Source organism: Cheilinus undulatus, linkage group 5 (genome assembly GCF_018320785.1).
Source record: "Cheilinus undulatus linkage group 5, ASM1832078v1, whole genome shotgun sequence".
NCBI lineage: Eukaryota > Metazoa > Chordata > Actinopteri > Labriformes > Labridae > Cheilinus > Cheilinus undulatus.
Window position 1 is genome coordinate 35,177,548 of NC_054869.1, and position 22,929 is coordinate 35,200,476.

At 39.1% G+C, this 22,929-nt stretch overlaps 1 protein-coding gene across 2 annotated transcripts in view; it reads left to right on the plus strand.

Annotated features, from left to right (window-relative positions):
• The window catches only part of rnf122 (ring finger protein 122), a 36,070-nt gene extending 13,396 nt beyond the window's left edge, over positions 1–22,674 (plus strand). Inside the window, exons 3-6 of one of the 2 annotated variants that reach the window (XM_041788473.1) lie at positions 12,737–12,782; positions 13,233–13,274; positions 13,382–13,464; positions 19,547–22,674. In XM_041788473.1, the coding sequence (XP_041644407.1) occupies positions 12,737–12,782; positions 13,233–13,274; positions 13,382–13,464; positions 19,547–19,661 (286 nt within the window). In that variant the 3' untranslated portion in view covers positions 19,662–22,674. The remainder of the gene's footprint in view (positions 1–12,736; positions 12,783–13,232; positions 13,275–13,381; positions 13,465–19,546) is intronic. The other variant, XM_041788474.1, reaches the window with a different exon arrangement.
• The last annotated feature ends 255 nt before the right edge of the window (positions 22,675–22,929 follow it).

Sequence of the window (22,929 nt, forward strand, 5' to 3'; positions counted from 1 at the left end):
AGTGGCATCCAGCAGGCTCCAGTGAAGGCATTCATGGATGATCTGACAATAACTGCAATATCAGTCCCAGAAGGCAGATGGATGCTGTAAGATCTATGCAGGATCATCAAAGACGCCAGGATGGAATTAAAGCCAACAAAGTCAAGAAGCCTTGTCCTGAGGAAAGGGCGCCTACAGGGCTGCTTTCGATTCAGGATTGGAGAGGCGCTTATCCCGACAGTAAGCGAAAAACCAATCAAGAGTTTGGGGAAGGGGTTCAGTGCCGAGCTAAATGACAGAGGGAGTGTGAGGGAGATGCTCAGGCAAGCTGAAGCATGGTTGCGAGCTTTGGACAGGAGTGGGCTGCCTGGAGGGTTCAAAGTCTGGGGTTATCAACATGGGGTGCTCCCAAGACTTCTCTGGCCATTGCTCATATACGAGGTACCTGTGACAACAGTTGAGGCTTTGGAAAAGAAGACTAACACCTTCCTACAAAGATGGCTGTCAGTTCCCAAAAGCTTCTCTTCAATTGGTCTATACAGGTCTGGAAGCAAGCTGCAATAACATCAGTGGTTGAGGAGTACAAGATAGGTGCTCCGCGACAGCAACAATCAACTGCTTTGCCAAGCAGATATCACTGTCTGAACAGGACAGAAGTGGTCACCAAGCAGGGCTGTAGCAGAAGTAGAGGCAAGTCTACACCACAAAGACATCATAGGAGTGGTAACCAAGGAAGGCTGGGCTTAGGGGTCATTACCAGGGCAAGGTGGAAGGATGCAAGGGCTAAAGAATGTCGCACCCTGGTCCAGGAAGAGCTACGCATGGTGGAAGGAGAGGATAGACGAACTGGGGCAGTATCCATGAAGCAGCAAGGGAGCTGGACACGCTTGAGTGGTGTCCAAGGAAGATTGTTTGGTTGAAAGGAGATGTGGGCATGGAGGAGAGCCGGATCAAGTTCCTCCTCTGCTCTACTTATGATGTCCTACCCACACCAAAAAATCTGCACTGGTGGGGGCTTGCAGAGAATCCAGGCTGCACACTGTGCAGGAAACCAGTCAGCCTAGAGCAGGTGTTGTCATCTTGCCAATCAAACCTCGATGATGGGAAGTTCAGATGGAGGCATGATCGGATACATGATCAGATACTTCCCAGTGAAAGTAGGCTGCTGAGGATTCCCTGGGCAGTCACTGTGGAGTGCCCATCAAAAAAAATCTTGTGGCTAACATCACCAGGCAAGCAGAGGCAGCATCTAGGTGGCTGTGGCTTAAGCGTAATGAGTGCTGGATTAACTCACTTAGCAGAGGGGAGATCTGATAGGGCAGAGTGGTGGTGGAGCCTGAGGGGCCGAGGGGGCCACTTCAGGACGTTGGGGTGTGCTGTCAAGCCCTCCAGAGGTGTTGTGGGCTTAATCTGGTGAAACACCTGTGACGGGGGGGGTGGCCCACCTGATGACCTGTAGAAAGCACCAATGGCCCACACCACAAAGCTTGGCTAATTGGACTTGTAGACATGCGACTGCTTGCCATCATTCTCATGTACGTGGCAGGGTTTTTGTCCCTGCCCTTGAGATGGTAGCAATGAACTCATCGTATTATAGACTTTATAGACTTTTTAAAAAAGTTATTCAGAAACTATTACAGCTGCTCATAGCTTGTATTTTCTTGCAAAACTAATCATATACCAATAATCAAAGATTTTACCAGAAATGTGTCTTTTTCCTCAAAATTTCATAGTAGATGTTTTCTTGTTTTCTTCATGTTCATAAGTTGTTGGTATTTAGAATTGAGTTGTGGGCTGGATTGAGTGAGGTGGAGGGCCACATGTGGCCCCTGGGCCTCCAGTTGCCCACCACAGGTCTATGTCCACATTCCTGGTCAAACACTCCATCTAAACTGCAACACAGCTGCCCACCACTAGTAGCCGCTGTATTAGTTCAATGTTTACTGAATGTCTTCTGCTTTGTTGTCACAGTGCTCTTTAATTCAGTAGAAACAAACTTTTGACTGCTATAGCATTGATAGCATGCCATAGGAACAGCATGGTTGAGCAGTATTCTGATCTAGAAAATGGGGATGAAGTTGTCCAGAGGCTGTGCAAGGTTATATTCACTGATAACCGAGCATTGAGTGACGATATTCAGCTCAGCAATGTGAAGGTTAACCTGCAAAAAGGACTGAAGGCCGGCGTTACCAGCACTAAAAGCGTTAGTCACATTCTGCAAACCAACGTTAAATTATTATGGCATTATGTTTTACCTTCACAGTGTTAAGCTGGTTTACAGAAGGTATTTTACTTAACTTTAGGCTGGTTGGCATAATGGAATTATATTTTGCTTTAAATTAGATGGGAAATGATACACCCTGGAACATCACTAATAGTCACTATCCATGCACAAGAGAGAGGTGTCCACTGGTACGTCCTGCCAGTAAGGGCACTGTTTGAGGTGACATCTCATGTTAACAGTTACAATTCTAAGGCTTTTTTCTGCCACTGCTTGCTGCTGATGTCGTCCTGTTCTCCTGCAATCTAGCATGACAATCATAATTCATCACCTCATCAATAATAACCATTCACACAAGAACCCCTCCCTTGCAATGATTGTGAAATGGAGGGTAATTATCAAATGCAACATTTCAAAGACGTGATATTATTTGAGTGTCTTTATACAAAAGTTAGATCAGTCAAAATCAAACAACCAAAACATCATCCATTCAAACTAAGCACATTTAGCTTTGATTGATGAGGAGTCACGGCGCAGTGATGATGTAAAGCCTTTCTCTGTAATCATAAATGTTTTATTCAGCCCTGGGCTTGCAAATAAATTTACCATCATTTCTGAGAAAAAAAAAACTCTTATCCATTCTGTGTCTGTTATAACTTTTTCTTTTGAATTATGAGTCACTTCCTTTCGGCCCCATTAACAAGCCGAATGTAGTCTGGGGTAGACGTTTGATTGTGAATTCATTTATGGACTGGCTGATTTATTAAATGAATTCAGAGTGGTGAATGGCTTTCTCTGCATGTTTCCTTATCATCTGTCTCAATTCTGTGTGTCATGGAGTTTGTGATGTTCAGTTTTAACACTGAAGGAGATGTCTGGCTGAGAATGAAACACTCAATTGATCCAAGTTTTTGTCCTTTAATCACACAGAGGTATTATAGCACATCCTTTAAAAAGCCTTCAGGTGAGAGAAAGATTTGCTGAAGTAACAAGCAGCTCACAAGCATCATGTTCAAAATGTTCCTATTGTGGCTAAGTGTTAGGTTTGTACAGCTGCACTTATACCATTTTCCATCTTTAAATGGTGAAGCTCTCCATCTAAATGATCAAAGGCGGTTTCAGCAGACTGCTGATACCTCATCTGATACCTACCAGTAATGTGATGCATTAAAAATAATTTTTAAGAAACAGTCAGTGGTTAAATGGTAAAAGCACCTTATCTTACCCACATCCTTACCCGCATCCATTCATTCTACATTCACACACTGATGGCAAAGGCTGCTATGTAGAGTACCTGTCAGTATTCAAGGTGTCTTAAGAACACATCAACATGTGACTGCCATAGCTGGAGCTCAAACTCTTGACCTTCCAGTTGAATGATGACCAACTCTACCTGCTGAGCCACAGTTGCTCAGTCTTGTCGCTGATGGTCTTGTCTTTTGAAGATTGTATGAAGGTCAGGACAAAATTAGGATACAGCTGTTAACCGTCACCCTGACTTGTGTCATACAGCCATGCTAAATATTAATTATTTAAAGATAGTTTTTAGGCTTTAGAACTTTATTTAGAGGAGGAGGTTTAAGTGACACATGATTTAACTGCTTGGTTTCTCTGGTGCCCTAAGTTTAGATTAATTAAGAACAACAACAAAAAAAAAAACCCACACTTTTTATACATGTGGTTGCAAATCTGACTCATTGTGTCACCACTTTATGATTCCTCCTGGTGGTTCTTATAACAAGAATGAAGGTAAACAATATTTAAATGGACAAAGAAGTTTACAACAGGATGAGAGAAGTTGATGGCTGCGGGATTGTGTTGTACAGGATTATATTTATTCCTCAATTAATACCCTGATGTTTCATTACATGATTAAGCAACATAATTAGTTATTCCACAATAGCTGTATTATGATACTATTGTAATTGTGGCATACCTGGCATTGTATTACGCCACATCACATTCCAGTATCATATCGTATCTTATCGTATCCTATTGATCACATATCTTACCCTTAAAAACAGGCACTGTTCTTCATTTCAGCCTGACCTAAATCTTTAACACAGAGGCTTTGATGTTATTTATGTAAAAAAAAGGACTGACAATTTTTACATTACCTGACATATTTTTTCTTGGAGGTAATTTCCACTAAATATACAGCATTTGCCATTACTTTACATACCTTTAATACATTTAGCGAATTAATTTTTCAACACAGTGCAAGCCAAGCTTATTAAGAAGAACAATTCAAATGTAGAGTAATTCAAAGTGCTAATGTAGTTAAAAAGAGAAAAGGGAAAAATCCTGAATACAAAAAATATAATATCCTCTGTTTAGGCTTTAAGTAATCTGCTGTGTACCCCTAATATAGCCTTAAGTTATCGATTAAAGATATGATTTGACTTCTGGTAGACACAGACTTGATGGGAAGGCTGCATAATTCATTGTCACTTTTTACTGTTTCAGACTGGGTGCATTTTTGCTGCATGGCAGCAGCTCTAGAAACTCACTTCATCCATGCAAACTGGGTTTGTTCTTTGAATAGCATAAACCAGAAGTGTAACCAAACTTTTTCTTTCCTCCAACATATTCCATCAATGTGAAAAAGAAAGCTCCAGCAGCAGTCAAAGTTTAGTGCACAACTTTATTGGACTGATGTGTTTTGGGTTGTTGTCTTCATTAGTGTTGCTAAGAAACACAAAGCAAACATGCTCTACTAATGTTGACATAAGTATCTGCTAAAATAAGTTAACTATGGCTCCGTATAAATCATTTTCCTGTCTTTTTGGCAGAGAGATGTGCACTGCTTGTGGAAAAAATTATGTGAGCCTTCCATTCTCAGGATTCTTGGTACATGAGGTGATGCACTTATGCAGGCAGTCTGAAAGCTCTGACTTGTTAACACCAAAATGAAAATCAAGTCAGGATGCAGCCAAAACGCAACCAATCTGAAATGGCCACTGGACTTGGCTGCAAACAACTACTCTTACTAACGTAAAGACGTTGTTGACTGGCATCTTAACATAATCTGACGAAGATTAGATGAAGCCTGAGTAACATCAGCCATTCGGTAACAGAGAGCATCTTTTGAAGCCAGTCCTTGTCTGTCGCTATACTGAAAAGACTGCAGAGACTAAACTAACAAACTAACTTTAGACCAAACCAGAAACAAAGAAATGGGGTTGAGGTGGGACTTTAGCTTCCTGACAAACAGCTACAACTTGCTGGATAGCAGTCATAACAGCTTCACTCCTAGTTATGAATAACTATCTTTCTCAAAACCAAAATGAAGTGTTAAAAGGAATCACTCCTGTGTACAGTGTGCCCATAAAAACATGAACTATGCCATGCAAAGTCATTTTTAGAACCTGGCTGTGAACAAATTTTTATTTCTGCTTTAAGAATCAGCATTTTAACATGGGTATTTGTGTCTGTCAGTACTTGTGCAGCCAGTCTCAGGTGGATGCTTGTGCTGTGCAAGTGCTTTTTTCACGTGTGTATTGGCTTCATTTTCCAACACGCATCTGAGTCATATCATAAATCAGAGAAACCCACAAGCACAGGAGATCATCATGAGAAATGAAAAAACATACATCTTTTCTTATGACAGTAAAATGGGGTAAATAAAATGTAAGAGAGGCATGTCTGAAAGAAGCCCTTTAAGATAGCTTCAAAAGGTCATTACAGATTGACTTTCAGGGGCAGAAGAGCAGCTTTAGTCACTGAAAGATATTTTGACACTGACTTGTCTTTTGACAGATATTACAAAGTGACTGAGAGCCACCAGAGCCACTTTTCTCTAACAAATGTACTGACTCATTTAATTTCCTGTCAATGATCCTTGAGACTAAACCTCCTGAAGGGTCCACATTATGGAGGAGAAAAAGAACAGTTTGTCTTGTTCATTAGCAGGCAGGAAACATGACTTGTTCGTGTTACTTGTTATTAGAGGAGAGTATGTCTCAAATCCCCTGCAGCTCTATAAAGAGAGAGAACGGTCACCCTGATTCTATCGCACCTGAAGAAGATTGTAAAAAGAAGAGATTCGAGAAAAAATATAGAAAACATTCAATCTAAAATACTTCAGCAGGAAAGAGGGCAGTCTGGATGTCAGCTGTGAACATGTGAACACAGTTAGCTGCTTATCAGGACAGAGACATCTATTAAGTCTGTGTAAACAGTTTCTGTCTGAGAAAAGGCTTATAAAAGTTTTCTGTGTAACCGTGAATGAGTTCACCTGGAAATATAGTTCAGCACGGAACAGTAAATATGTCTGCAGGCACATTACTTATTGCTATTCTTAAAAAATGATGTATTTCACTCTAAAAATATAATTTTCCGATCCAAGCGTCAGCTGTTAATCATGTTATGTGGTGGCTGTGGCCTAGTGGTACACTGTAGAGTCAGATGTTGTATAGCCGGAAAATAAAGGTTTGATCCCCAGTTCCTTCAGTCACATATTAAGGTGTCTTCAGGCAAGATGCTGAACCTCTAAATGCTTCCACTGCTAAGTCAGTGGCAGGAGAGTGTGTATTAATTAGATGACACTGATGGACACTTTACATGACAGCCGCCACCATCAGTGGAGTGAATGGGGTGTGAATGTGTTTGAATGGTGGTGACCTTTAAGTAGTAAGATGACTGGAACAGTGCTGTACAGGCTCAGGTCTGTTTACTATTTATCACATAGAGACTGTAAACATTGAAATAAGCCTTGGATTTATCATGATGACATGGAAAATCTGTTAAATGTGATCAATAAGAAGTCATTCCAAGAGCTTCACTTAACACATCAAACCATCATGACAGACAAGAGAGAAGGTCAAAGGTATAGATTACAGTCAATAAAAAGCCAAAAGTAATAAAAAAAATAGTTTGAAAAAAAAAAACTGTAAAAAACAGTTGAACTATTGTTAGATGGTCATACATTAAAAGAGTAGAAGTTAAAGCTAAAGTCAATAAAACACAGTGATGAAAATTAATTAATAAAAGTCTGTTTTAAACAGGTCAGTCTTCAGCTTTGATTTAAAAGAATAAAGAGTTTTGGCAGGGCTGTATGAAACAATAAAAGCAAATCTTCACATTTGAGAATCCTCTTTGATGATTTGAAAGAAAAAAAAAATACAATAGATTAAAAGTAGGAAAGTACTTGGAGAGTGCAGACCTCCGCCATTAGCCTTATCTCCCAATAGTACGGAATCCTTTAAAAAAAATCCTGGATAACTCCCAAAATCGAATCAGTTCTTCCTTATGCCATTTCTGACATTTCCTGAAAATATCATCAAAATCTGTCCACAACTTTTTGATTTATGTTGCTAACTAACAAACAAACAAACAAACAAACAAACCCACCCAATCACATAACCTCCTTGGCGGTGGTAACATTGGTTAGTTTATTGATCAATTCATTGTGTGAATCATACTGTATGTTGAGTTTGGTGCCCCTCCGTCGACAAAGTGGCACCTTCCATGTTCATCCTTTATGTACTTTGGTAGTATTTTGAGGATGAACAATTTTATCCTGCTTCACTGTAACCTGACTGTCTCTAATCTGATATTATGTAGCCTGGTTAAAGAGGGAGACGAGCAGCAGACAGACAGGCACTATCTATGTGAATATAAATGCGCTATGCGCACAGCTGGAGCTTAGTAACATGATTTAGTTATAGAATGAATGAAAAGCTGAACACTCCTCCCAGCCAGCTTGGCTGATAAGAGGGTGCAGCGAAGTGAATGAAACAGTGTAAAAAAACGTCACTCATCTCCTACCTGTGTCTAAAGGTATCATTACGCGTGGACTAGAGGAGACAGAGGCAGAAGCATAATTTTATCTTCATCTCTGTTGAATCTCAATTTACCAGAGGATTGTGTGTATGATATATCCGTATTTTTGTGCCATTTATTTGAATGTTCCTTAATGTGCAAAAGCCTTTTAGCATGAAAGTGTTTATTTGCTGTCTGACACCTATCCCTCTGCAGTGTTTACAGACATCAAAAATAGTCATGCAGAATAAAAATAAATATAAAACAAATGCTGTTGTTTGCTTTTGTAGATCAAAAGTAGTCATCAGTATTTATTTCAGTCTGTTTAAGAATAAGATAAAAACTGCTTTAAAGGGTATGGAAGTAGAACTATATGCATGCATACATGCTTAAGTAAGGTGCAGATGTGGCCAGTAAGTCCGCCTAAGGGCAGGAAGGAGGATTGAAACAACTCAGGTCATGCTCTGCACTGTAAACCCAGATTTTGTTTTTAATTAAACTTTTGAGCAATCATTAATTATTCTCTCATGTTTTGTAAAAAAAAAACGCTGGAATTACTTAATCAAATTAGTCGTCTGTATTATTCAGTTGAAAGATGCAATACAATGATCATGTTAAGCTGAGATAACAGTATGTTTAGTTCTTTAAAGGGGGGGGCTATTTCAAAATTCTGCCCATCATCCGAGCTCGGTTGGCAGTGTGTGGAGTTTGTTCCCACTTGTCATGCGTGCTGTATCCATAATTGGTAAAAGTGGAGTTTTTGGAAGCAATGTTACACCAACTGCATTGGTGAGTGTGTAAAATAAATATTTTGAACGTTAACTTTCAGTCGTCTAGTGAGACCATGGGTGAGACTGTCAGTGCAGCTGTTGGGACCAGCAGGCAACGCTTCAACCATGACAGTCCACATGTAGCAAAGCCAATACTTTGCCTCACCATGTCTCCAACCCACCAGGGAGGGAGTAATCAGTGAATTAGATTTTGGGAGTGATCCGGATCACTGTCTGGATCCAGGAATGTTTGTACAGGATTCTTCACTACTGGGAGATAGGGCTGATGGCAGAGATCTGCGCTGTCTGAGTGCTTTTCTAGTTTCATATATTTTTATGTAAGTTAAACTTATCATTGTTATTTCATACAACTCTCAACTCTCAACAACTTTCATACGTGATAATTCCTCATGCCTAAAACTGCCCAATGCCTAAAACTTATGCATGTTTATATAGAGTATATTAACAGTAACTTAAACATTATCAGGTTTAGTCTGTTTACTTGAAAAAGACATGAATAAGATTATGGTGTATTCCATTCAAAAGACAGTAAAATATTTGAAAGTTTCTCTTTTATCAAACAGGATGCTCTAAGTTCAGGCTGTATTCATCTTTAAATAAGAGTATTACCTTTTTACCCAACCAGGCGGTTTAAATATATAATGGTGACAAAACAACACCAAATATAGAAAAACAGAGCAAAAACTGCCCTGGCTGAAACATCGAACAATGGAAATATCTATATTTATATTCTCTTAAACATGGAGTGAACTTGGTTATTACTCTTTGTGTTTCCTGAGTTATGTAATTTGCACCTGTGAATCATTGTTACTTACACACGATAAGAACTGCTCCAAAGTAGCTAGATGAGGGTTTGTGTTCTTGCAGAGTGGGCACAATAGCCAAAGTAAAACACTACAATTGGCATCTTGCCCCCCTTTCACCCACTTCTCATCTTTCTACAAGCCTGGGAAACCTCGACACATGTTAAAGCCGTATCCTCACATTGTTCTGCATGAGACACTAGCTAGCTGCAATCAGTATAAACAATAAACTAAGTGACCAAAACAATGAATAACCATCATTTCCACACTCAAAGCAGCAATTTTTATATGTTTGAGGGACTACCATCACAGATAAACACTTTTCTCCAATCTCAGGTGCTGCCTCTGCATTTGGTTTCAGGCTTAAATGGCAGTCAGTGACAGACATTTGAGTCTATGTTTAGTTGTGTAAAAACAAGAGGCCAAAAATAACCTCGTGAGCAGACACAGCGATAAAGATCTCCTCTCCATTGTTGGTTCTGGGGTGGTGCAGGGATTCAAAGAGGCAACTACTCATTAGCAGTGTTTGTGTATTTGTGCGTGTGTATGCATTTGCATGTAGTTACACAATTACTTGGGAACAATGTAAGTGTGTGTGTCAGTAGAGAAACTTGTATTTAGAAAGACATGTAATTATCAAAGTTTACCCTGCAATGAAACAGATTCTGTTACATGTAACGTCCAATCATTTAACCACACAACATTCAGTCTATGCCTGAGTATAGTGACCTACAGTTGAACCTGGCTCTGAATACACACAGATGTCTTTACCTCTTAATTAACATGTGGAATAAACACCTGTTCTATCCTGAAATGCAATAGCATTTAAGATTTATACCACATAATTTCAGATGTTATATTTCTTATCTTTAAGCCATATTTGGAGTAACTTTACAAGACTCCTATACTTTATAAATGAGCAATACATGCACTCATCAGCCACTCTATTAGGTCCGCCTTGGTAGTACCGTGTTGGACCCCCTTGTGCCTTCAGACCTGCCTTAATTCTTCGTGGTATAGTTTCAACCAGGTGTTGGAAACATTCCCCAGAGATTTTGGTCCATAGTGACAGGACAGCATCACATAGTTGCTGCAGATTTGTTGACTGCACATCCATGATGCACATCTCCCATTCCACCACATCCACAGTACACAATAGGTGCTCTATTGCTCTATCACCAGCAGCCTGAACCATTGATACAAGGCAGGATTGATCAGTGCTTTCATGTTGTTTACACCACAATTGGACTCTACCATCTGAATGTTGCAGCAGAAATCAATACTCATCAGACCGAAGAATGTTTTTCCAGTCTTCCATTGTCCAATTTTGGTGAGCCTGTGAGAATTGTAGCCTCAGTTTCCTGCTCTTAGCGGATAGGAATGGTACCCGGCGCGGTCTTCCGTTTCAATGTATGGTGGGTTCAGAGATGGTATTCTGCATACCTTGGTTGTAGCAAGTGTTTATTTGAGTTACTATTGCCTTTCTTTCATCCTAAACCAGTCTGACCATTCTCCTCTGACATCAACAAGGCGTTTTCGTCCACACTACTGCTGCTCACTGGATATTTTCCCTTTTTTGGACCACTCTCTGTAAACCCTAGAGATGGTTGTGCGTGAAACTCCCAATAGATCAGCATTTTCAGAAATACTCAGACCAGCCCGTCTAGCACCCACAACCATGCCATGTTCAAAGTCACTTAAATCCCCTTTCTTCCCCATTCTGATGCTTGGTTTGGACTTCAGAATATCGTCTTGGCCATGTCTACATGCCTAAATGCATTAGGGTGGATGCCATGTGTTTGTCTGATTAGCTACTTGTTTTAACAAGCAATTGAACAGTTGTACCTAATAAAGTGGCCGGCGAGTGTATGTGTAGATTAGGTAAGGAAATGTATTAAACATATTTTAAATGAGCTCCAGATGACCAGCAGCTGAAAAAAACATCTGCACAGATTTTGACACTAATATGGATAATTTAATGTAAGAATAGGCTCTAAAGATGGCCTTTTGCATTCAAATTTTACCCCTTGTTGAGAGTAAGAGTGAGTGTCTGTTTGGTGCTGTCTCCAGCCTCAAAACTGAAGCTACTAAAAGCTGCATGTGTACAGGTTCTTTCGGTGTCTGCTCATGGCATAGGATGTTTAAAAAAAGGCTAATATTGGGTGGAGCTGATGCTATTTTAAACTCAAATCCGTTATTAATATTTATAATGTTAGATCATAATCTCCAGGTTTAGGACTACCACCTGACGTATTATGGAAGTCGCCAGTTAAAAAGAACAAGAGTTACGAAGAAGGGTTGGAGTGGTTTTTGACCTTGACTTTGTAACTCCAAAGTTTTCAGTATATCCTTGTGTAAGAGTTGACATTTGTGCAACGTTTCAACAAAATCCCTCAAAGCTCTCGAGAAATCACGAGTAAGGGATAAACATGAGGTAAAATTACCTCTAATTTACGACTGCAAAAATCAAGTCAGTTCATCCATGAGTAGAGTGGAGATTTGTCAGGTAGATCGATGTATGGAAAATCCCTCCAAGTGTTCTTGAGATATTACATTCACAAGCAAGGGATGAACATGAGGGTCAAGGACGTTGACTTATGACCTTTGAATTCAACATTCCACTTAGTTCATTCTTAAATCAGAGTGAACTTTGTTAACGGTTTGAAGAAGATCCCTCAAAGTGTTTTTGAAATATTGATTTCACTAAAAGACCTGGAAGCACATACTAGATGGATACCATTAAAATAAATTATCTGGCCCCTGACCATCACTTGCAGAGGCATAATTGTTAAAATATTTTTCTATAAAAAAGGTGAGAAGAAAGCATCTTACAATATTTGTGAATATAGTTGTCTGCTTTTTTTGCGCCCCCTGTTGACAGAGAGAGATGATTGTCATTTGCACATGTTGCACATCTCTCTTCTTTTTGAAACATCTAACATGCGACTCACAATCTTTTGCTTTATTTTCAAACATGCTGCAAAGAAACTCCAAAATTTACTAGAAAACAGTAATTAAGTTGCACAGCTCACTTCATTTGCTTACATTTTTTATATCATATTTTGGCAGTTTTTACTTCAATAAAGGTCAAACAAATTTTAAAGAGTTTTAATAAAGAGTAAATTCATGTGCGATTGCTTTAAAAGTCATTAATCATTATGTTCTTTATTCATTCACAGCAAACTACGACACCAAGCCCAGAGTGAGCGTTTTGGATACAGAGAGGTAAAACTGAGGCTTATTAAGATGTGTTTTTTATTCGAACATCTTTAGAATAATGAAAGTAGTACAAAGAAGTACAACAACAAGCAAAGCAAATAGCGTTAACCTCATACTTTCTGTAAAGATTCTTTTTATAACCTCTTTGTGTTTGAAAAGGTAGTAAAATGAAGCAAGTACTCATCCAGTCCCAACTCCTGTCTTTTTTCTTTATTTTTGAATGTCACTGGTGAAGTCAAGGCTTTAGCATTTAAAATCATTGTAAATAAAGAATACCGATGACTGTAAAGCACACACAAAAAACAAACTTCTACATAAACATAATTCTGCACGGCCAACTTGATTTACATTGTAACACTTCTTTTTCATTTTAATCTTTAAAATGTTTTTTAGATTAGTGTAATTCAGCCTTAAAGAAAAATCTCAAAATTTTATTTTCGTATTTGTTCCACTTAGGTCGTTTTAAAAGGAGATCCAAAGAAGTTGAATCTTCATGGGGTAAGACTGTGATTTATGATGATGTATATTATACAACAAAAACACCGAAAACACTATAAATTAACTCATCCAGTGACCATCCTCTCTCTCTCCTGTCTGTCACACAGCAGACGTGCGCTGTGTGTCTGGAGGACTTCAAAGTGAAAGATGAGCTGGGGGTCTTGCCATGCCAACATGCTTTTCACAGAAAGTGAGTACCATAGAGCAGCCTTTCTCAACCAGGGTGCCTTCTGGCTTTGTCAGGGTTGCCTTCAAAATGCTTTAAAATCAACTAAAAATTACTCTGAATGTGCGGATCGTAAACTATCCTGGCATAAATTATCAAAATTGTCTCATATGCCCTTTTCTTGAAATCCCATCATTGTCGGCCCTCTTCATCATCATCCCACATATTCTCCTCAAAGAGTTGCTGTGATTGGCTAGTTTAATGAAAGTTGACCCTCATTGGTTGTTTGAGTCAGACCTCATAACTTTTTTTTTAAACTGGGTACAAAGCAGGATGCACATAGACACAGATCTGAAGGATGTATTTAAAGGACCTTTTCAATCTCATGTTGTGTTTAATATTGTTAGTGACATGTAAGGATAGAAGTAGTATTTAAACCAACATTTTGGTTAACAGTTATGTCTAATATTTTGCATGGTCCCTTTTTAAATGCATGAACCTGTTGACTTAAGGACTCAAAGATCTTAATTTCATCATTTTCCCAGAAAAAGTTTCACAGCTGGCAGTTCCTCTGACAGATATAAAGAACTGAGTTAGATTTTTAAAGAGTACACTGTACATTTATGCACTATGTAAGATCTGCAAAGGGGGGTGCTTGTCCACTGACTTGGCTGCTGTGTCATTTCAAATCATCTTGAAGTACAACTCTCTGAAAAACTGAAAGACAAATATTTGTTACAAATACATGAGGCATCTGACTCCAGAGAAGACAGCTTATTTATAGCTTGTGTTACTCTGTCATGTCTGAGTCAACTTGTGAGAATTCACTGTTTTGCAAGAAAGCCCCGAACAGAGCAACAACCTGACAGGTAAACATGAAATGAATGATGATTTTTTTTTTAATTTTTACACCTGAAATGACTGAAATAGAGCTGAAATGAATGTCCACCATCTTGGCGGTATTAATTAAGATAAAACTGGATAATTTTTGCCACCATTTAATTTAGGCATCAAGTTTTTTCTCCTCAAAAGGAAGACTAAACAGAAAACGTTGGACAGCCACTGACATAGACATAAGATACACTGTTTGTTTGAATCATTAACCCAAAGTAGTTTTAAATACATAGCCATGACTTTAAAGCCATGCAGTTGCCATTAAAAGGTAAGTAAGTATGAGTGATTAGACTCCATTATTGACCCAATATGTAAACAGAAGACAGAACAGGATGTAGACATTTGTGGTGGTGGTGGAGAGTGAAGAGACTGGTTGACAGAAGGCTTTTATAAAAACCCTGGAGGTGTTGCACTGTGCATTAGCAGGTCTATATACAGTCCCCTCGAAAAGTATTGGAAAGCTGGGCCCAATTCCTTTGTTTCTGGTGTAGACTGAAAACATTTGGGTTTGACCTCAAAAGATGATTATGAGACAAGAGAACAACATTTCAGCTTTTATTTCCAGGTGTTTACGTCTGGATCTGATACACGACTTAGAAGATAGCACTCTTTGTTTGAACCCACCCATTTTTCATGTGGACAAAGTATTGGAACATGTGACTAACAGGTGTGTTTTGTTGCCCAGGTGTGTCCTATTACTTTGATTATTCACACAATATATACGGCTGAATATCTACACTAAGGGCGCATTATGCCAGAGCTGTTTGGTCCGCTTTAAATGAACTCTGGTCCGTTTTCCTGGGTAGTCCAGTTCATTCGGAGTAGTGTGAAAGCGCACATGAACTCTGGTGGGGACAAACAAGCGGACTCTGGTCCGCTTGAAAACAGGGGGTCTCAGTCTGCTTCCAAACGAACCTGGCGCACCGCCGCGGCTGCATTTAAATGCAGCATCCCGTTTTGAGTCAATACGGGATGCAATTTATTCTGGATTTTTCGTCCCTCATGTCCAACTCTGCCACTTTGACTCTGCCATTTTTAGATTCAAGTGGAATGTTATTTCCTCTAATCCTGCACGTCTGGAGCGCAAGTGGCCACACTCCGCGATGGTGAGAGCGTGACCTGCTGCAGCTCTTACAGACGGGGCAGGCTCAGGGCATACGCAGTACAGGTGTCATTATATTGCAGAGGAGCGCTGCTATAATCCCAAGTTTTACTTTAAGGCACGTAGGCTAGACGATATTAAAAATGTGTATCTGCCAGCTTACTTCTCCGCTCTATAATTATCAGACCCTAGTGCGATACTACAATATGGACCAGACTCTAACAGTGTTTAATGAAGGTCTAACAATGTCAGAAATATTTTCCTATTACTCTGAGAATCAGTAAATATATAAGGGGTGTCCAAACTATGGGCTGTGGGCCAACTGTGGCCCTTGTCCTTTTGAATTGGCCTGCAAGAAATCCATTAAAAAAGGCCCACATAAGAACATAAAACATAACTATATTTCTTAGTTTGACTAGGAATGCAATTTACAAATTAAATTTAGCCTATATCAATACCAATATATAAATGTAGTTTAGACCTAACACGTCAGTCCTTGAAACACAGTTTAAGGATGAACAAAGAAAACACACTTCAGTCTCTAGAACACACTAAAGTTTAAGTAATAAGGATGAACACAGAAAAAGACTTCAGCTGTCAGTCGGTCCTGCCAAAAGTAGAAAAAAAATTGATGAATACAAACAAAAGGATTCCAGCAGCAAATAGTAGCACAAACTGAGCTAATTTGCTCCTCTGTCTGATCTCAAGGTCTGATTTCCAAATCATATTACTCTACTCATCTTTAAGCACCACAATTCTGTAAAGTTAGTCAGCTTCCAGCAGTTTGCTCTTGTTTTGTGTCTGAATGTGGAGATGAACCATCAGCATCTCTCTTCTCTGTGATTGGCTGTTTGCTTTGGTAGACATTAATGAGAGCTGTAATTTAGGCTGTTTTGGTTTTGTCTTTCAAGTACATTCATTTACTATATTTTGCTTACATGTAGGTTTTAGAGATGTAAAAAAACGTATATATTGTGCTAAAGGTTTTTTGTTCTGTGCTACAAGATTATCAACCTCTGTAGCACCAGCGCTATGGGCAAAAAATTTTACGTACAGCCCTGTAATGTAATTATTATTTTTCCTTAGTATATAAAGGGACATATGACAAATATTTTGTTCGTAATGTGCTCACTTTACTGTTTTAATTTCTGGTTTTAAGGGAAGGAAAGACTGAAAGAATAGACTAAGGTAAAAGTGCAGTGTCTTTGAATCAAATTTACTCAAGTTCAGGTAAAATAACTGGTCTCTACTCTCCTAAACTTAACAACTAATTCACTTACAGCATATCTAGAGGAGTAATACATAACTACTTTTGATATTTGAGAGGTGGGGTTAAAATGTGAAATATTATCTTGCAAAACGAACAAAATAAATATCATTCAAAACAGCCATAGAATATGAGTCTCCAACAAGGTTGATAGCACACCTTTAGATATAAATTGAAGTGTAGCTGCAAAAATGTGTTTAGAGGTCATACAGATGTGCTACTGACTGTCTGGTGGCAGCAGAGGTCAAATAGCTGTAACATAAGTAATGGGAAGTTTGGACCACCTTTTTATCAAATTTAGGTTTTATTATTTTACTTAATAACATATGCTGTGTAGTATGGTAAATACATTAATTCCCTCAAAAATTACCTGATTAAAATATTTAATTTTAAAAACATGCCAAAAAGTAGACGTTGGCCTACATGACAAAACTCAGAGAATGGTAATAGTAGTCATGGTACAGGCACCCCATTCCTCCGGCCTGTGATGGCTGTGGCACACGCGCTTCACCGCCGCTGCTACAGTTCCATCCTAGGGGAAACACTGCAAAGGCAGGAAGTGGAATAAAGCTTAATGATATACAGATTTATATGTGATACAATACACTCAAATACATGTTGGTACCTCACTTTGCATCTGTGTAGCCATAGCATCACGTCGTAGTCGGTGCTTATTTGTCTCATGTAAAGAACGACATGCTGGACAGCTCACTGCTGTAATGCCCCAGTGCAAAAGCAGAAACCCCATGACAGCGTAAATTTGTTGTTTTTTCATTGATTATGTGGAAAAAAAGACCGGCGGAAAGAGATGGATTTTTGTTTTTGTCATCTTCTATGCCTTTTTTTCTTCTTGGTTGCTGTTTGTTTGTGACAACAGCGCCCCTAACGGGCAGAGGTTGTAGGTGTTCGGACGGTTTGGTCCGTTTGACCAAGAGCAATGCGAATGCAAACCAAACCAATGGAAAGTGCAACAATGTTGCAATTTCCATTCCAAAACGGACCGAGTCCCCCAGACTATCAGGTTTGAAAATGACCTCAGTTTCGGATTTGGGTTTTGCTTGTGCAGACTGCATTTATAGTTGGAGGTTTAACCAACATGAAAACCAGAGAGCTGTCTATGGGTGAAAAACAAGCCATTGTGAAGCTGAGAGAAAATGGAGAATCAATCAGAGCCGCTGCAAAAACATTGGGGATAGCCCGCATAATCATTTAGAATGTCCTGAAGAAGAAACCACTGGTGTACTTAGTAACAGACGTCAAACGGGTAGACCAAGGAAAACATCAGCCATTGACGACCCTAAAACAACTATTAGTGACATCAGCGACAACCTCCAGAGGGCAGGAGTGAAGGTATCACCATCTACTGTTCAAAGAAGACTTCATGAACAAAAGTACAGAGACTACACCAGAAGATGCAAACCACTCATTAGCAAGAAGAACAGGAAAGTCAGGCTGGAAAATGCCAAAGTACAGAGATGAGCCTCAAAAATTCTGGGACAAAGTTTTATGGACTGATGAAACAAAAATGAACCTTTACCTAAGTGATGAAAAGACTAAAGTTTGGAGAAAGAAAGGATCTGCTCATGACCCCAAACATACAAGCTCATCTATGAAACAGTGGAGGTAATGTCAAGGCTTGGGCTTGCATGGCTTCTTCTGGGACAGACTCATTAATGTTCATTTATGATATAACACATGATGGCAGCAGCAAAATGAACTCAGTAGTCTATAGAAATGTTTTATCTGCCAGTTTATTGATACATGCAACCAAACTGATTTGGAGATCCTTCATAAACACAGGAGATCATCAAGGGCAAGAAGTGGAAGGTTTAAGACTGGTCAAGTCAATCTCCAGACTTGAACCCTATAGAGCATGCATTTGACCTGCTAAAGAGGAGACTGAAGGGGGTAACCTCCCAAAACAAACAACTGAAAGATGCTGTGGTGAAAGCCTGAAAAAGCATCACAAAAGAAGAATGCAAAAGTTTGATGTCAGCGGGTCACAGGCTTGATGCAGTTACTGCAAGAAAAGGATTTCCATATAAATATTTAATCATATTCACTTTAATCTAGTTTAAGTACAGCTCTGGTGTGAATGCGCCCTTAATGTAGATATTCAACCATATATTGTGTGAATAATCAAAGTAATAGGACACACCTGGGCAACAAAACACACCTGTCAGTCACATATTCCAATACTTTTGCTCACCTTAAAATTTGGTCTTCTGTTACAAATAAAGCTACAGTATCTCCTAAGTTGTGAATCAGATCCAGATGTAATCACCTGGGAATAAAAGCTGAAATGTTGATCTCTTGTCTCATAACCATCTTTTGATGTCAAACCCAAATGTTTACAGTCTACAGCAAATGAAGGAATTGGGCCCACCATTCCAATACGTTTGGGAGGGGATTGCAAGTGAAAAGTACATATTAAATGACTGCATGGAGAAATGTATGCAGAAAAATCATTGCAAAAGTAAGGATTAAAAATGTAGAGACCTTGACAGCATAGGAACGTAGTACTGGAAACAGAGGAATAAAACACTGTGCTTAATAGACCTTCAGCAAAGCTTCTTTTGTATTTGTTAGCACAGCCTTTGGTGATAAAAGGACATATTTTAAAAACTTTCCTCTACCCAAAATAGCCAAAACCTACTAATTTTGTAGAGTGGTAATTCTACATTTATCAAAGTCAAAGATTTAAGGTTTCTGTTACTTTGTTGTTGCAGCAGCCTGGGATCAAATTACTGTATGTGAGATAAATCATGGTCTTGTGGGGAAACTTTGCTGAAAAAAAGCCCAGTTTGACTTCACTTCTCTCTTTTCCACTTAATCTTGTGCAGGTGTTTGGTAAAGTGGCTGGAGGTGCGCTGCGTCTGCCCCATGTGTAACAAACCCATAGCTGGCCCCCCGGAGCAGCACCACAGCATAGGGACTCTTCTGGATGAACTGGTGTAACGTGTTGTCTCGTCACCAGCCTGGACGCTTTGGTCAAAACCAGCTGGTTTAACTTATCAACCTACAGGAAGAGGGAAACTGTTATGCTGTTACAACACAGCAAAATGCCAACATGACGACAGTAAGTTAGGGTAACCTAGTTACCACCCAAAGACGACTATAGAAGATGCTGTTGCCTAGCAACCTCCATCCCAGAGATGGCAACACGACACCTTTTAGTGTCTGAGAGATTATCTCCAGCCACCCACACATCACTCCACCACTCTTCTTCATCATCCCTCCCTCTTCACCCGCTGTGCCAAATCCTCCACTGCAGCCTTGAGTGAGGTTAGCAGCACCGCCCGCTGAAGAGGCGAAGATGCTGATGTCACAGCTGGGTGTAAAAGTAAGTGTTAGAGGATGACAGGAGGCACTGAGCATGAATGAACATTGTCGTGTTGGCCACTGAAAGTTTTACTAGCTGAGGCTTTTCAAGCCCTTGTTCAAAACAAGATAAAGCCATACGGATGTTTTTAGCTCTTCAGAGCAGGCTGACAGTAGAAGAAGGTTCCCAGCTTAAAATACAGAGTATTTGTGGTTTAAAAAAAGAACGGGTACCACTAAAATGTGAGGAAACTGTCTGGAAACCAACACAAGTAGAGATAAGTTTATACAAGGTGAAGGACAGAGACAGGGTTGAATCCACGGCTTTGAAAGACTGAGTATTTTGGCTTATGGTAAATTAATGTCAGAGTTACTTTTTAAAAGATTTTAAAAATATGGATTCCAGCCTAACAGTCTGGCCTAAATTATTTATATTTCTTGGAAAAATCTGTTCAAACTGTAGTTGATTTGTAGCTGTCTCCATTGAGTCTTTTCTAACAAACCAGCAATGGGTTGCACCAGCTATGCTTGAGTTCAGAATAGCCTAGTTTGAATGCAAGTTCTAACTTACAATAGAGTTAATGATTAAGGTGTTGCACCAGCTGAGATAAAGTAACAAATCAAATCTTACAACTAATTGTAGTGGGGCATACTTCATTGGTCATGGTACTGGTGTTTGAAGGTGGGATAACTCGTAGGAGGAGAAGGAGGAGCAGAGGGTTTTAGCAGCCGCCTGGCGTCAGCAGTGCTATCTATATAATAGATCACATCCCTCAGAAATGAATGAGGACTCTCTTGAGACTTGAGCATTTGCTTTTGATGAGTGGAGATAATTTAGTCGTATACCAATAAAGTACCCTTAAATTACTTCAGGTTATTTAAAATTAAACCACTCCATCTCATAGTTTTTAAATACCACCAGATGTAAGCTTAGGGTGTAGGTGTAGTTAGCACCCATTTATGATGCTTTTACATATTTTACAAATGCTTTTTTCAGTATTTTTGATTAACAGGAGTTAACAGAACTTGTTCTTCAATGACCAATCACAACCCATCTTTAGAAAAAATAATAAATACTCAAATAGATATGTTTATTTAATTTAATTAATTTTGCAGTTTGGATCTCGGATGGATAAAATATATGAGTAAAAAAAGAGACAGGAAAAAACTTACATGTTTTGCACTCCATTTCCCCATGATTACAGGCTTTTTTTTTTGCCAATGTCCAGAGATCTTGAGAAATTACCTCATTATCATGGGAAAAGCAGCTTAGTTACTGCAAGAAAATGAGATACATGAGATGTATGGATGCATGTCCACTAAAGACTGCAGTACTTCATAGACCTTTTGTCACCATTTTTGCCAGACACACACTCATGACCCATTGAAAACAGCTCAGCGTCCCACTTATGGGTCCCAAACCACCAGTTGAGAACCACTGTTTTAAACAGCACAACTGTCACTTTCTACATACTCATTAGGGTCTGTTGAATTGTGTTGCATGTTCCAAAAGATTCCACTACCCAGCTGAGCTCTTGTAGTTGTCTGTCTATGCGCAGGTGAGCTAACATCTCATAAATGCTTGAAGCTTTTAACAGCAGTATTTTCTCAGAAAGTTCAAGTAAAGTTCTGCCTCTTTTCAAAGCGTTATTCTTTGTTGTGTTTTGCTGCTCTAGCTTGAACTAGTCATGTCTTTAAGCTTCTAGAGATGATGCAGAAATATGGACAAAATGAATCTGAATTCTGAATACAGATGGAAAGCTCTTGTCAACCTGTATGCATTCCAAACATAGAGCTTAAATGAACCTTTAATATGACCTTGAGGTCTCTAAGGTGCAACCAAACGTAATTAGTGTCAACGTAATGTGTAGTGTGTACTCTACATTTTAGTTTAAAGCATACTGTAACATAAGCATAGCTGGTGCAACAGGTCAAAGTTGATTTTCTGCTGATATGTTCAGCTGAAACTGATGTGTAAAATCTATTTCTCAGTGATATGATGTGTGACTTTTCCACAGAGACGTTTTATTGTCCAGACATGTTTTATTGTGTTAATATAAGGTGGAAGGAACCGACACCACCTCCATCTCACTGTAACTGTTTGGTTCTTTGTTGAAATATGTTGAAAATATTTTTAAAGATGTTGCACTTTGAATTTACAAAAAAAAGGTCCCATGTTTTCAGGTTGTGGTAAATCTTTTATAAAAGTTTGTGAAGTTTCAGAGATGCTGCGTCATCTGAAGGAGAAAAGGGAAGCAGCAATATTGAGTCGGTGTTGTTCTGTGAATTCATCTGGGAAGCGACCAAACCTCACTTTCAAAAACTGCATCTCTTTGTGGCATTATCGCTCATTGTTTTTATATTTCAAATCCTCTGTAGTAAAAAGCAAAACACTGCCTAAATTGAGCACACAACTCACAAAGCACATAGTCGAGATAACAGAAAGCACCTGCACTGTAATTAAAAGCCAACACGCTCACACACAGGGGTGATGCTGTCAAAGTCATGTTAGTTAATGTGCCAAATAAGGGAAAAAGTCTCTTCTGTTGTATTTTTAACACAAAAACTCACTGATTCTGGTCACATTCCACATTTTGTATTCCAACAGATGTAAATAACTTGAAACAATAATAAATACAGTTGTCTGTTTTGCTCAGCTTCTCTTGTTTCTTTGTTGTTGTGTATCTGGCGCCATCATCAGGTGAAATAGTGCATTAGGAAGGCAATTTCTTGGGGCCTCATGCTCTAGGGGGCCAAACATATAATCATCATAGGTGAATGTCACATAACTCTGAGGTGTACAGAAAGTCTAAGAGTACTTTCAATGATTAAGACATATATTTTAAATATAACTAAGGGTGGATCAAATTGCACTAAAAAAGATTTTGATAAACCACAAAAGATC